Below are 13406 nucleotides of genomic sequence, written 5' to 3' on the forward strand. Positions count from 1 at the left end.
CTGCATGGAGCGAGATAGGGTTCCATGTTAATTTTTTCTTACTGGATAATTATGTGTTAAAATGTTAATCCTTATCCTATTGAAATGCAATATAGTGCTGACAAATAGCAGGTTTCCTATATGTGTTGCCCTATTTCTGAGCTTTCTATTCCGTTCATTAATCTATCCCTAGGCCCAAATCATATTTTCTTCTTTGTTATAAGTACATAATGAATCTTGATAAGTGGAAGGACAAGTTTCCTCAACGTCATTCTTCAAGAGTGGCTTGGCTAATTAATCTTGGCTCTTTGCTCCTCCACATAAATTTTGGAATCAGCTTTTCAAGTCCCATGTTGACATTCTGATTGGTATTATATTAAATCTGTAGATTGATTTGAGGGAAAATTTACATCTTTATGAATTGAGTAATTATATGTCTCCATTTACTTAGGTCTTCTTTAGTGTCTTTCAATTACATTTAAATTTTTTTTATGTAAAAAATTTTACATATTTTTAAAAGATTTGTTAGATTAGTATTTTAATTCTGGAGGGATGTAAATGGTGTTTTTTGTTACTGCATTTTCTATTTGTTGTTAGTGAAATGCTCTTTTATACTGATCTTATATCTGGAAACCTTGCTACATTCTTATTTTTATCCATAAATAAGAAATTGTATCATTGAGTATGGTATTTACTGTAGGTTTGTTGTAGGTACTCTTATTCTGGTTAAGAAAATTATTTAATCTAATGGAATTTTTGGACTATATTTAGATAATCATGTGGTTTCCCTTTTTAAATCTAGTAATGTGATAAATTTTATTAATAGATTTTTCTCCTTTCTTGCCTCGATCAAGTATTTATACTTTTCTCATGTTAGCTTATTATTCTTTTAGTACTTAATCTAAAGATTAAGTACGAACTACTAACTTGCATCCTTGACTTGGTAAAGACTAATCTAAATTAGTACCTTTACTATTTCACAGATGATGCAAAGACCTTAGAACACTTTTATTGCCCAAGAGTACAGTTAAACTACTTCATTGTACTGTTGCTGTGAAGTAGTTTAGTTCTATATATAGAACTATATATAGAACAAGCATTTTTGCTTTACACAATCAATATTTACTTAGCTTTACCCACATATTTACCCTTTGTTAACCCTTCACTCCTTTTTTCTCAGGATCACTTTCTTTCTGCCTAAAGAACTCTCTTTAGTATTTAATGCAATATTGATCTTTAAATGTCTGTATTTTTCTTTTTTTGAATAGCATTTTTGTTACATATGAAATTCTAGGTTAGTATTGAGCTTCTTTCAACACTTATAAATATGTTTTTGACTATGTTCTGGTTCCCAGCCTTTCTATTGAAAAGTCACCTGTCAGTCTTCCTGCTGCTCCTTTGAAGAATAATTTTTCCCCCTCTGCTTTTAAGACTTTTCTCCTATGTTTGAGTTTTACCAGTTTTACTGTGATATCTTGGTATGGTTGCCTTTGTATTTTTTCCAGCTTGATGTTCACAGGGTTTCTTGAATCTCTGGCTTTAATAACTTCCATCAGTTTCAGAAAAGTTGACCTTTATTTCTGCTCCATTGTATTTCTTCTCCTCGTGAACTCCAGTTACACAGGTTAGCATGCCGAGTCTTTTGTTTCTTCATTCTCTCTTCTGTACTTTTATTTTTCCTCCTCAGGCCTCAGTCTTGGTATTTCCTGTTGGATTACTGTATAGTTCAGCTGTGACTAATCTATTAAACCCATATATTTTGGTCTTAATTTCCATTACTATATTTTTTTAGTTCTGGAATTTCCCTTTGAGTCTTGATAGATTCTTGTCATATATCTTCTTAGACGTATTCAGAGTTATATTAAAGCCCTTGTCCAATAACTCTAGTATCTACAGCCCCTATAGGTTTGTTTTTTCTATATTTTTCTCTTTTGGTGTGCAGTCATTTGGTCCTATCTCCTGCTAAGCTTGGTAATTTTTATTCAGTGCTAGAAACCCTATGTGAAAACTACAGAAATAAACTGAGGCTCAGGATCATTTTCTGTTCGTCAAGAAAGCATGTGCTTTTGTTTCCTGCAGGCAGGACAGGGCCAGACACGGTATAGCAGAGATGTCCTGGTATACCTTTTAACTGACTCAAAGCCAGCTTTTAGTGACGGCTGTCTATGTCTAGTTTGCCCTTACCCTGGTGTGCACTCTTCAGGGAATCTCAATGAGAGCCTGCAGTATTTCCAAGCCCCTCCTCCTCAGCAGACCCTGAGCTCATTTTTCTCCCACATCTTCAGACAGTTGGAAGCTTCGCTTAGCTTAAAGCACTTCCCTTAAGTCCTGTTTGCTTTTGTCGCTCCGAATTCCAATTTTGGTCTTCCTATCCCCATGAAACTTGCACAAGCTCTGCTCAGCCTTTTAATCACCACTTTCTGCTTGGCTTCTAAGCCTCTCGGCCTTATGCTGCTTATAAGCTGGGAGATAAATGCCTTCAAGTAAAAGCAGTACAGAGTATCAGACACGCCTGAATATTGTTTCCCTTCTCACTGGGATCTTAGCCTCTCAGATTCTGGTTGCTTTGATAATTTTTAATGCCTTGAAAGAGATTTTTTGTTGTTTTGGTATTTAGTGTTTTGTTTTTTTTTTTAACTTTTTCTTGGAGGGCTCAGTTTATCTGATACTAACTGGTTTTTCACTGCCCAAATCAGAGGTCATTAGAATTTTCTTAAGTTGAGTCAGTCTTGTATTGCCAGAATAAACCCAGCTGAATTATATATAGCATCATTTTAGTACATTGTTGGACTTGGTTTATTAATATGTGATTTAATAATTCTGCCTTTCTTCGTGAGAAACTGGCTGGTAATTTTCCTTGCTCATCCTTATCCTGTTGTAGTATCAAGATTATCTAGCTTCATAAAAAGAGTCTGGGATGTTTCCTCTATTCATATTCTCTTTTGTTTAAGAAAAAAATTATCTTTTACTTCACAGCTCTGTAAAACTTTTTAAAATACCTTTTCCAGTATGGTTATATCATCTGGCCCTTTTTCATTTCTAATCTCTTTTATTTGTACACTGTCTCCTTTTTATTACCCCAGAAACTCTGTACCTATCCAGCAGTAACTCCTCATTCCCATTCCTTACCCACAGCCCCTAGTAACTTCTGATGTACTTTCTGTCTACCTGCATTTGCCTATTCTAGGTAATTCATGTAAGTGGAATCATACACTGTGTGGCCTTTTTTGTCTGGCTTCTATCACTTAGCATCATGTTTTCAAGTTTCATCCATGTTGTAGTATATATTAGAACTTCATTCCTTTTTATGGCTGAGTAATATTCTATTGTGTGTCTTTACCACATTTTATTTATTCATTCACCTATTGACGGGCACTTGGGTTGTCTTTACCTCTATCGTGAATAATGCTGCTATGAATATTGGCATGTAAGTATTTAAGTCACTATGGACCTAGGAATAGGGTTTGCTCAGTTTTATGGTAACTCTATGTTTAACTTTTAGAGGACCCACCAAACTTTTCCACAGCAGCTGCACCATTTTATATTCCTACCAACAATGCACAGGGTTCCAGTTTCCTCATATCTTTGCCAATACTTTTTGTTTTCTGGGGTTTTTTTTTTTTTTTTGGTTGTATTTTTATAATAGTCATCCGAACAGGGTTGAAGTGGTATCTCCTTGTGGTTTTGATTTGCACTTCCCTGATGACTGATGATGCTGAACATGCTTACTGACCATTTGTATATCTTTGGAGAAATATCTAGTCAACTTCTTGCCCATTTTAAAATTGGATTGTCTTTTTTATTGATTTAGCATTCTTTATATTGTCTGGATATTCTTTATCAGATATGATTTGCAAATAATTTTCCCATTCTGCGGATCGTTTACATTTTCTTTACAGTATATTTTTATGCATAAATTTTTCAGTTTTAATGAAGTAAAATTTATCTTTTTTCTTTTGTCACCTGTGCTTTTAGTATCTTGTTTAAGAAACTACTGCCAAATCCAAAGTCATTAAGATTTGCTCCTATGTTTTTATCTAAGGGTTTTACAGTTTTAGTTTACTTTTAGGTCTTTGATCCATTCTGAGTTAATTATTTTATATGGTATAAGGTGAAAGACCAGCTTCATTCTTTGGCATGTGGATATCTAGTTTTCCCAGCACCATTTGTTGAAAAGACTGTCCTTTCTCCATTCTCACTCATTCTTGAATGATAGTTACTCTGGGTGTAGAATTCTAAGATAACACTTTTCTCTCAGCACCATATTCAGTTTTCATCCATTGTTGTAATTGAGAAGTTTGCTGTTTAATTCATTCCTTTGGCAGTAATCTTTGCTTGCCCCTTGGTTGCTTTCTAAGAGTCTCCCTTGGGCCTTACTGTAAATAAGTGTGAATTGCTTGGGATTCATTTGGCTTCCTGACTCAGGACTGGTGTCGGCCATTTCTGGAAAATTCTAAATAGTGATTTCTGTTTTCTTCTTTTAGAACTCTGATAGAGTCTCCCTCTCTCTTCCATGCCTCTCAGTCACTTTCTTTTTGATAGTCTCTTCAGTACATTTAGTTGCTGCTTTTATTTCTTAAAAAATAAAGTACCCAAGTGCAGTCTTATGGTTAGGAATTCTCGGGAGATACTTTTCCTTTTATTCTCACTCTACTTTTGACCAAGCCAGGCACATATCCCCACTCCCCACTTTGAGGGATGCAGGGGAAGAAGGGGGACTCATTTTATTCCCAGTAGCTTAGTTATTCATTTAAAAAGATGTTTGTTAATCAAGCAGTTTAAGCATTTGAATCAGGAGCTTTCTCACTTATATTCACCTTGTCTTTCCTAGTTTTCAGTGGGTTTTATTCTTCATGCTGCTTCCCTTGTTTCTGTAATGACCTGCTTTTTTTCTCTTGCACTAGATCCAGAGCTCATGTGTTATCTCCTTCCATTGTCCTGCATCTGTCTGTTTTGGGGGCACCTCCATCTCTGCTTTGAACTACTATTTTACATTTCCATGGCTAAATGTCACACTTTTCATCTCTTCCCTGGCCACAATTTTCTGATGAATGTTCATCTACCATTTGCTGTTCCTATAGTATCTGTTTAACGTCCTATGTTGATTCCTTTTTAATTACTAATTTCTTAATGAGATGACATTCTTCCTTGATGAGCTCTTGTCAGTAGATCATTGTGGGACAGACCAGTACTATGTGCCCTCAGCCTTGTCTTCTCCCCAGGCAACTCCAGGGCTGCTTACAACACCACGCCTCCCCACCCCTCGTCCTTGCTGCCAAACCAGGTTTAGGACGCGGGAGTCCTTTGTATGTCAAGTGAGAGACTGTGGGCCTCTCCCTTCGAGATGCGCTACTTTGGAGAACTCAAAAACTAACACCTTTACCTGAGACCTTCAAGCCCAAGAACCCTCCTTGTGTGGCTGTCATTGCACGTGGCAGTCTTCCTCATACTGTGGTCCAGAGTTCTGTGAGACGATGTGCATTTTGGGGCTTTCTGGGGGGAATGGGAGATAGTACTTCGTTATGCCACCATTTTAAAACTGTAAGTCATACTAAAAGATCAGCCTGTATTCCTAGTTAAATATTTACTGATCAATTCTTCTGTTAGATTCTACTTGTTTATAACTTAAGAAGACTTACATTAATGTTCAAAATGAAAGTGACCTATTCTTGGCATGTCTTATCTGCTCTTAGGGCTCTTGAAATTGTATCGTTTTCTTTGTTTACTCTCTGGAAGAGTCTGAAGATAGGGATTATCTGTTCCTTGAAGGTTTTATATAAAAACCTCACCTGTAAAACTAAATAGGCCTGGTTCATTTTTCTGGGAAGATTTTCAACTTGTTTTTTAAAAATTATTAATCTAATCAGATTTTCTATTTCTCTTTGAATAATAATTTACATTTTTTCTGGAAATTTCTTCCTTTTAAACTCAGTTTTCAAACTTATTGCCATAAAATGTCATTAAGAACTAGGGGATGGAGTCACTTTACTGTTTGCACTTTTCACAATGAGATTGGATTAATATGTAAAATGAAGACCAACTGCCATCACCAAATAATGGTTGGTATCCTAAGGTGGGGTGGGAAGGCGAAAGCTATGACTGCCTCCACCCCAGCAAACGATATGCGCTGCTCAGTAAGTCTTATTCTACTTTCTCAGTCTTAGGTAAAGTCCTCAGTGCTGTGGGCAGTGCCCAACTACTGATGTCCCAGAAATTCCAGCAGTTCCGGGGCCTCTGTGAACAAAACTTGGTGAGTGTGATTCTCCTTCCTCCACAGCAGGGCCTTTGGCTGCCCGCTAGATCCCCCAGCTGGGTTAGCCCCTCCGAGCCTCTGGAACTCCTCTGTAACATGGAGAAGGTGCTGCCTCCTTATGGCATTGGAAAGAGGCCGGGAATAGTCCTTTCAGGTAGCTGATGCCTTCTGAAATAGAAAAGTGAGCTCTGTATAAAATAGTCAATGTAAGTTAAAGATCAGTTAGTGCTGATTTATTTATATAAAACATCCTGTATCTAAGAAGACAACCAAGGTAAGAAATTAAAAACTACCACCACTAGGTTTGGTGGCTTTCCTTCTCCCCCACCCCTACCTGCTGGGAATGTCGAAGCCTCTCTCCAACTAGCCGTGGTGGAGGAGAATGGCAGAGTGTTTGTCTCGGGCAGTCATGAGGAGGAATGTGTTGTCAGAGAACAGAATGAGAGGAGGGAGACCACATGGATTCTGTAGTCATGCCCGCCTGGGAGGAATGCTGGCTCCTCCCTGCCTCACTGTGAGACCATGGCCAGGAACTGCTGTTTCCTTCCTGTAAAAGGAGAACATTGGTCTGCCTGGCATGAGCCCCTTCCTCACTGTAGCCCTACAGGGGTGGCACAGGTCTCGGTCCCCCCATGTATGTGCAGGGACTCTTTCTCCCAAAGATCCCCACCATCAGGGCTGGCAGTGACCAGGAACTGACTTCATTCACTCATGCAGATACTAACCCTGGGAAGAGGGGAGCAAGCCTAGGCCACACGGGGCCCCCACCAGGGCCTGTAGGACCAGCCTCTGCCTTGCTTGCCCCATTGATCCCTCTCTGCCCTGCAGAACCCTGACGCCAACCCACGTCCAACAGCCCAGGACCTGGCAGGGTTCTGGGACCTGCTACAGCTGTCCATCGAGGACATCAGCATGAAGTTTGATGAACTCTACCACCTCAAGGCCAACAGCTGGCAGCTGGTGGAGACCCCCGAGAAGAGGAAGGTGAGCATGGAGCAGTGCGGAGGGGAAGTCCAGGGACAAATTCCTGGTCGGCAATAACGCTGCCCACATCGGTCAGTGCTGCTTGGCTCCCTTCTCCGTGTGTCGTCTTTGAGCTGGGGGCTCACATCCATCAGTTCGCGGGGTCCATGCTCGGCACTCGTCTGGCATGCCGCTCGCTCGCTCTGTGCAGTGGAAGCTGCCCCTCTGAAGCATGCCGCCCTGCCCTGCATGTTCAGAAAATGGGGCTCCTGGGAAACATGCCCGCAGCCTCAAGCACAAGTGTAGACACGGCTGTGGGGAACTCTGGAGGCAGAAAAATGGTCCTTCTCCTGGAGCCACACTCCCAGGAGTATATGGGGGCCAGCCTCCTCCCTGAGGCCCAGGCTTCCTTCTGTAAAATGGGCACCCAGTGACCCCTATGGTCATTGTTACTAGACTGTGGGCCTTGTAAGTTCTGATCCCCTAGAATAGCATGTGAAATGTGACCTGGGAGTCAGAGGCCCTGACTGGGCTGTGTGACTCAGGCTTGTTCCTGCCCGAGTCTCTCAATGGTTCAAAGCAGGGGTGGGAACAGGTGATCTGACCATCCCTTCCTGCTAGAACATTCTGAGCTTGCTTTTTGCTCCTATGCCTTGTGCTATTCCCACTATCATCGCTTCTCGTGGCTTCTTGATTCCAAATGTGTGTTGCTTGTGCCCGATGCAGGGAGGCTGGGGCAGAGACTCCAGCTGCCAGCATATAGTGGGTGGTAGTGCCACACAAAAGGTGGCACCTTTATTTTTCTTCCCTCCTCACTGTCTCACTAAAGGAAGAGAAGAAACCACCCCCTCCAGTCCCAAAGAAGCCAGCCAAATCCAAGCCAGCAGTGAGCCGCGACAAGGCCTCTGACGCTGGTGACAAGCAGCGTCAGGAGGCCCGCAAGAGACTCCTGGCAGCCAAGCGGGCAGCTTCTGTGAGGCAGAACTCAGCCACAGAGAGTGCGGACAGCATCGAGATTTATGTCCCCGAGGCCCAGACCCGGCTCTGAGACCAGGAAGCAAATAATTTTAAGTCATTTAAAAAAAAAATTACACAAGCTAAATGCAAATGGAACAAAAATTTTTTCAACCTTTAGTATGGTTATTCTGTCTAGAGACCCTGAGCCAACTTTCAAATTGACGCATACAAGGGCTCACAATTTGGCTTTTTTGGGTCCCTCCCAGCTTTAGGTTATGAAGACTTCACATAAAAACAGTCAACAAAAACACCAAACTCTTTTTTTCCTCTTGCTGGCCGTGGTGGACTAGGTAGATGGACTTCGGCGCTTGCCCGGCCCAACCTCCAGACTGCGGTCTTTTTACTTGTTCTAATGAGAACTTAAACTAGCTTGTTTACAAGACGACGACAGCCCAAGGGGAGCCTTGGGCACCTGCCATGTCCGTCCTTCTCCTCCCGGCTACCCCCGCTCTGACCTCAGAGTTTTCATTCTTATGTTTCTCTTTTCCCTTCAGAGCTCACACAGGGGTCACCATCCTGGCTGCCGGCTTTCTGGCTCTCAGCCCCTTTTGTGGTTGAGATCCCAGAGGACAGAGCGTTGGACATACCTCCCCCTCTCCCGCCAAGTGCTCACACACAGTCACACACGTGCACACACACAGATGGAGGTTCCTCTCAGCAGCAGCAACCCTACCCCTGCGATCCGCCAGCCCTAGGCAGGGTCAGGTGGTCGATGCCCCTCCAGGGGAGGATGAGGAGGGTTCAGGCTTTGGGGGGAGCGTGAGCTAAAAGCCAGTAATCACACTCCAGACTCCCGCCTTTTTCTTCTCTCCAGCCCCTTCTTCCTTCAGCAAAATGTATGACTCAGAGTGACTTGCAGGGGGCACTTGAGAGAGGGACCCCATGTGTCTGTCCCTGGTTGAGCCTGTGTACAGTACCCGAGGGGCGGGCGGCTGTGTCTATACGTATGTGTACATATGCACATAGACCTTAGAGTGTATATTTAACAAACGCCCATCTGCTCGCCCTTGCCCACCAGCGCCACCGCTGGCTCTCGGGGCACCTGGCAGGAGGCGGGTGTGTGAATAGCATATATTTTTACATGTACTATATCTAGGTGTGTGTACAAGTGTGTGTAAAAATATATACCTTGTGTGTAAGCAGCCCTCTTTTTTTGGTCTCCCACCTGCCCAGCCTCTGGGTTTTCTGTTCTGTTCTGGTTTTTTTTTGACCCCAACCATCCTCCCCTCCTCTGCCCCCCAGCCCCACTCCCAGGGTGTCACAAGCCCTGAGCTGCAATGGCCCGGGCCTGCAGGGCGGGGAGGGCAGGGGGAGGGCGAGGCCCAGCCCGCAGCGAGCTCAGCGCACGAGGGCTACTCTGCTCTGTACAGACTACAGCACTGGAGAGTCCTCGCGTCTGGCACTTGCTGTAGGGGGCCCCAGGTGAACCAAGGGCCTGCTCTGGGCCCCATTCCAGCTTGGCCGCCGTCTGTGACCTTGGGCAAGTCACTTGACCTCTGTGTGCCTCAACTTCCTCCTCTGTAAAATGGGGACAGTCCCTGCCCCTCCCTACCTCACAGGCATGTTGTGAGAATAAATGAGGTAACGTGTACCAAGGGCTCATGGTGTTATTGCGGTGGGAAGGGTCCGGCTGGGGTGAGGCGTGTGGAGTGGACTGTCCCGGAGACCGAGCTAGACCCCTTCCAAATGGCAGTGCTATGGGACAGGCTGACCGGAGCGCAGACCGCGATCCCAGCTTCATCACACACCAGCTCTGTGATCCTGGGCAAGAAAACTAAGCTCTCGGTTCCCTCATGTGGAAAACGTGTGCAACATCTACCTTACCAGCTTCCTCTGAGAAATAAATGCTTAACAGCTGCTGTACAGGAGCCAAGACAGGCTGCCCTCGCTGACCGACCCCGACTCCGCACGCCTCCTGGGACCGGGCACCCAGTACCCACTCCGGCAGCCGCCCTGACAGGCACATCCTCCGAGTCCACTTCCTGAGCAGCTGCTCCACCAGGCCCGGCGCCTGCAGGTCGTTGAGAGCTCATGCTCTCATGGGGGAGACGGACACCGGACGCGTCATAGATGAGTTCGAGTCTACACGAGGTGGTAGAAAAGACGACACAGCGCAGGGAGGCTGTGGGAACCCTGACAGCACCACCTAACTTGGTCTGGGCAGGAGCATTCTTATCAAGCCCAGAGGATGGTGGGTATTAACCAGCTTTGGTGGATGGCGGTGGCGTGCAGGGGAGAACCTGCAGAAAGTACATTCTAGGCAGAAGGAACAGGAGGTTCCAATGCCACATGGTAACAACGTGCCCTTTTTAGAAAGTTCTTGGCCCAAGCTGAGCTGCAGACACCTGGTTTCCTCCGAGTGACCTCAAGCCCAGGGGATGCAAAGAACCACCTTCCCCGGAGCTTTGTTTAGCTGCCTACCCTTCCCCAGTGGGGCCCCTCAGAGCTCACCCCAACCCTGTGGGTCAGACCCCCTGCCCTTGGGGCAGCTTGCTCTCATCTCTGAACCCTGTTAGTGACAGCTGAGTGTCCAGTGACCATGGTGGCTCTTCCTGGGCCTGTCTCTTCCCTGTGACCAGGCTGAGGGGGACATGAAGAGGTTTTTGGTTGTCTTGGGCACTGAGCCAGACACAGGTGTGAGTGAATACAGGAGGTGGCCAGGCTGGACATAAGAGCCACTATCCAGTTGCATCCCAGCTCTGCCCCCGACTGGCCTTGTGGGACTGAGGTGTGGACCGTTACCTTTTTGAGCCTGAGCGTTTCTGCCGCAGCAGCAGAGGGCGCTGAAGGTTAGGTCAGAGTCATAGGGAGAGAGCCTGCTCTCCCTGCATCAGCGGAGAGGGGAGGGAAGCATCTCATGTGCAGAATCTGGGCCCCGCCCCCAGCCCTACTGGCACAGCAGTGGAGGGATCCCCTATCCCGAGTTGAAAGAGTAATAAAATGAACACCACACCCTGTCCTTTACCCAGAATCACCAATTGTCAACATTTCACCATATTTGCATTATGCCCTTCAGATAACAAACTTTTCTCAGCCATTTAAGGGTAAGCAGCATATACTATGCTACTTCATCCCCATATACACCACGCCACTCCTAAGAATAAGAACATGCCTGCATGACCACAATCCCCTTATCGCCTCTAATTTAACAAACAAGTGGTCTGGAGCACCTCCCTCTCCCAGCCCAGACACGAACACCAGCTGAAGCACAGCCACACTCCAAATGCCCCAGTAACGTGCTCCGTGGCAGGGGTCCCCAACCCCCAGGCCATAGACAGTACTGGTCCCTGGCCTGTGAGGAACTGGGCTGCACAACAGGAGGTGAGCGGCAGGCGAGCGAGCGAAGCTTTATCTGTATTTGCAGCCGCTCCCCAGCACTAGCATCACCGCCTCAGCTCCGCCTCAGATCATCAGGCATTAGATTCTCATAGGAGCACCAGTGCCTGGTGCCAAAAAGGTCAGGGACTGCTACTCTACAGCTTTTCCTTTGTAGCCATCCAGGACCCTATTAAAGACCATTCATCACTTTCAGTTATCATGTCTCTTCAGCCTCACTGAATCAAAAACAGTTCCCCCAGATTCTTGTTTTTCAGGATATTGACAATTTTTAAGTGTCCAAGCATCTTGTCAAATGTAAAATTTGGATTTATGTTTTCTAATGACTAGATTCAGATTGAACAGTTTGAACGAGAATATGACTTAGATGGTGTCCCATCTCTTAGTTCTATCAGGGAGACATTTGTCACTTCCCAGAGAAGCCTGGAATGAGTCCTCAGCTTCTGCAGTTCCGAAGCCCCAGTCCTTGAGGGAACAGAAAGGACCAGGACAGAGAGACAGGAAGCATCCTGAAGGCTACAGGGTACTGAGGAGGAGGCAGAGGGAGCAGGACATTCTACACTGTCCTTGGGTCCCCGAGAACCATCCACAGGGCTGTGGATCAGAGAGCAGGGAGGCCCAGGTTCCCTCTCTAAACCCCCTGTTCTCCCAGGGTTGTGGGTCCCCAAGCCTAGCGGAGTCTCCATGAATTAGAGACCTAACTTAAAAGCTAAAACTGTAAAACTCTTAGAATAAAACATAGGTGTAAGTCTTCAATGACCTTGGACGAGGCAATGGTTTCTTGGATATGTTACCAAAAGCATTAGGCCAAAGAAAAAGTAAACCATCAAATTTAAAAACACTTGCACTTCTTGAAACTATCAAGAAAATTAAACCATAACCCACAGAATGAGAGAAGATATTTGCAAACCATATATATCTGGTCAGGGTATAATTAGCTAGAATATATAAAGCACCTTTGCAACTCAACAACAACAAAAATGACCAAATTTAAAAACAGGCAAAACATCTGATTATTTCTTTGAAGAAGATATACGAATGTCCGATAAACACATGAAAAGATGTTCAACATAACTAGTCATTAGAGAAATGCTAATCAAAAGTGCTAGGATGGCTAGAAGGCAGGGTTAATGAGGATGTGGAGAAACGGAAACCCTCATACAATACAGGTGAGAATGTCAAATGGTGCAGCATCGTGAAAAAGAATTTGGAAGTCCCTCAAAAAATTAAACACTTCAAAACTTATTTGATTTTGTTAATGTCACCTCCAATAATTTTTAATAAAAAAATTTAAACCAGAGTTACTAAATGACCCAGCCATTCTACTCCTATATATAAATATATATCCAAAAAAGATGGAAACAAACACATCCACACATGAACTTGTACACCAGTATCCATAGCAGCAGCATATATAATGGCCAAAAAGTGGAAACAACTCAAATGTCCAACTGATGAATACATAAAATGTGGTATATCAATAGAATGGAATAGTATTCAGCAATAAAAAGAATGAAGTACTGATGCATGCTACACCGTGGTGAATCTTGACAACGTTATGCTAAGTGAAAAGCCAGTCACAAAAGACCACATATTGTATGTTTCCATTTATATTAAATTTCCAGCATAAACAAATCCAGAGACAGAAGGTAGATTAGTGTCTGCGGAAAAGCAGGTAGAGAGTGACTGCTAATGAGTTGGGAGTTTTTTCTAGGAGTGATGAAAATGTTCTAGAATTAAAGTGGTGATGGTTGAATAACTGAATATTCTAAAACCACTGAATTGTACACTTGAAAAGGGTAAAGTTTATGGTATGTAAATTATATAAATTTTGTTTTAATTTTTAAACGGAAAAGTG

The 13406-nt window shown here is 44.0% G+C and overlaps 1 protein-coding gene and 1 long non-coding RNA gene across 8 annotated transcripts in view; one reads left to right on the top strand and one right to left on the bottom strand.

Moving 5' to 3' along the window:
* DLGAP4 (DLG associated protein 4) overlaps nucleotides 1-9803 on the top strand; it is an 88448-nt gene extending 78645 nt beyond the window's left edge. For all 7 annotated transcript variants that reach the window (XM_011366564.2, XM_011366562.2, XM_011366563.2 and 4 more), the window contains 3 exons: nucleotides 6138-6229; nucleotides 7061-7216; nucleotides 8025-9803. In XM_011366564.2, the coding sequence (XP_011364866.1) occupies nucleotides 6138-6229; nucleotides 7061-7216; nucleotides 8025-8243 (467 nt within the window). In that variant the 3' untranslated portion in view covers nucleotides 8244-9803. The remainder of the gene's footprint in view (nucleotides 1-6137; nucleotides 6230-7060; nucleotides 7217-8024) is intronic.
* LOC111743961 overlaps nucleotides 6240-13406 on the bottom strand; it is a 44087-nt gene continuing 36920 nt past the window's right edge. The window contains exon 3 of the long non-coding RNA XR_002781961.1: nucleotides 6240-6400. This is a non-coding gene — a long non-coding RNA (uncharacterized LOC111743961). The remainder of the gene's footprint in view (nucleotides 6401-13406) is intronic.

Source organism: Pteropus vampyrus, unplaced genomic scaffold, assembly GCF_000151845.1.
Source record: "Pteropus vampyrus isolate Shadow unplaced genomic scaffold, Pvam_2.0 Scaffold125, whole genome shotgun sequence".
NCBI lineage: Eukaryota > Metazoa > Chordata > Mammalia > Chiroptera > Pteropodidae > Pteropus > Pteropus vampyrus.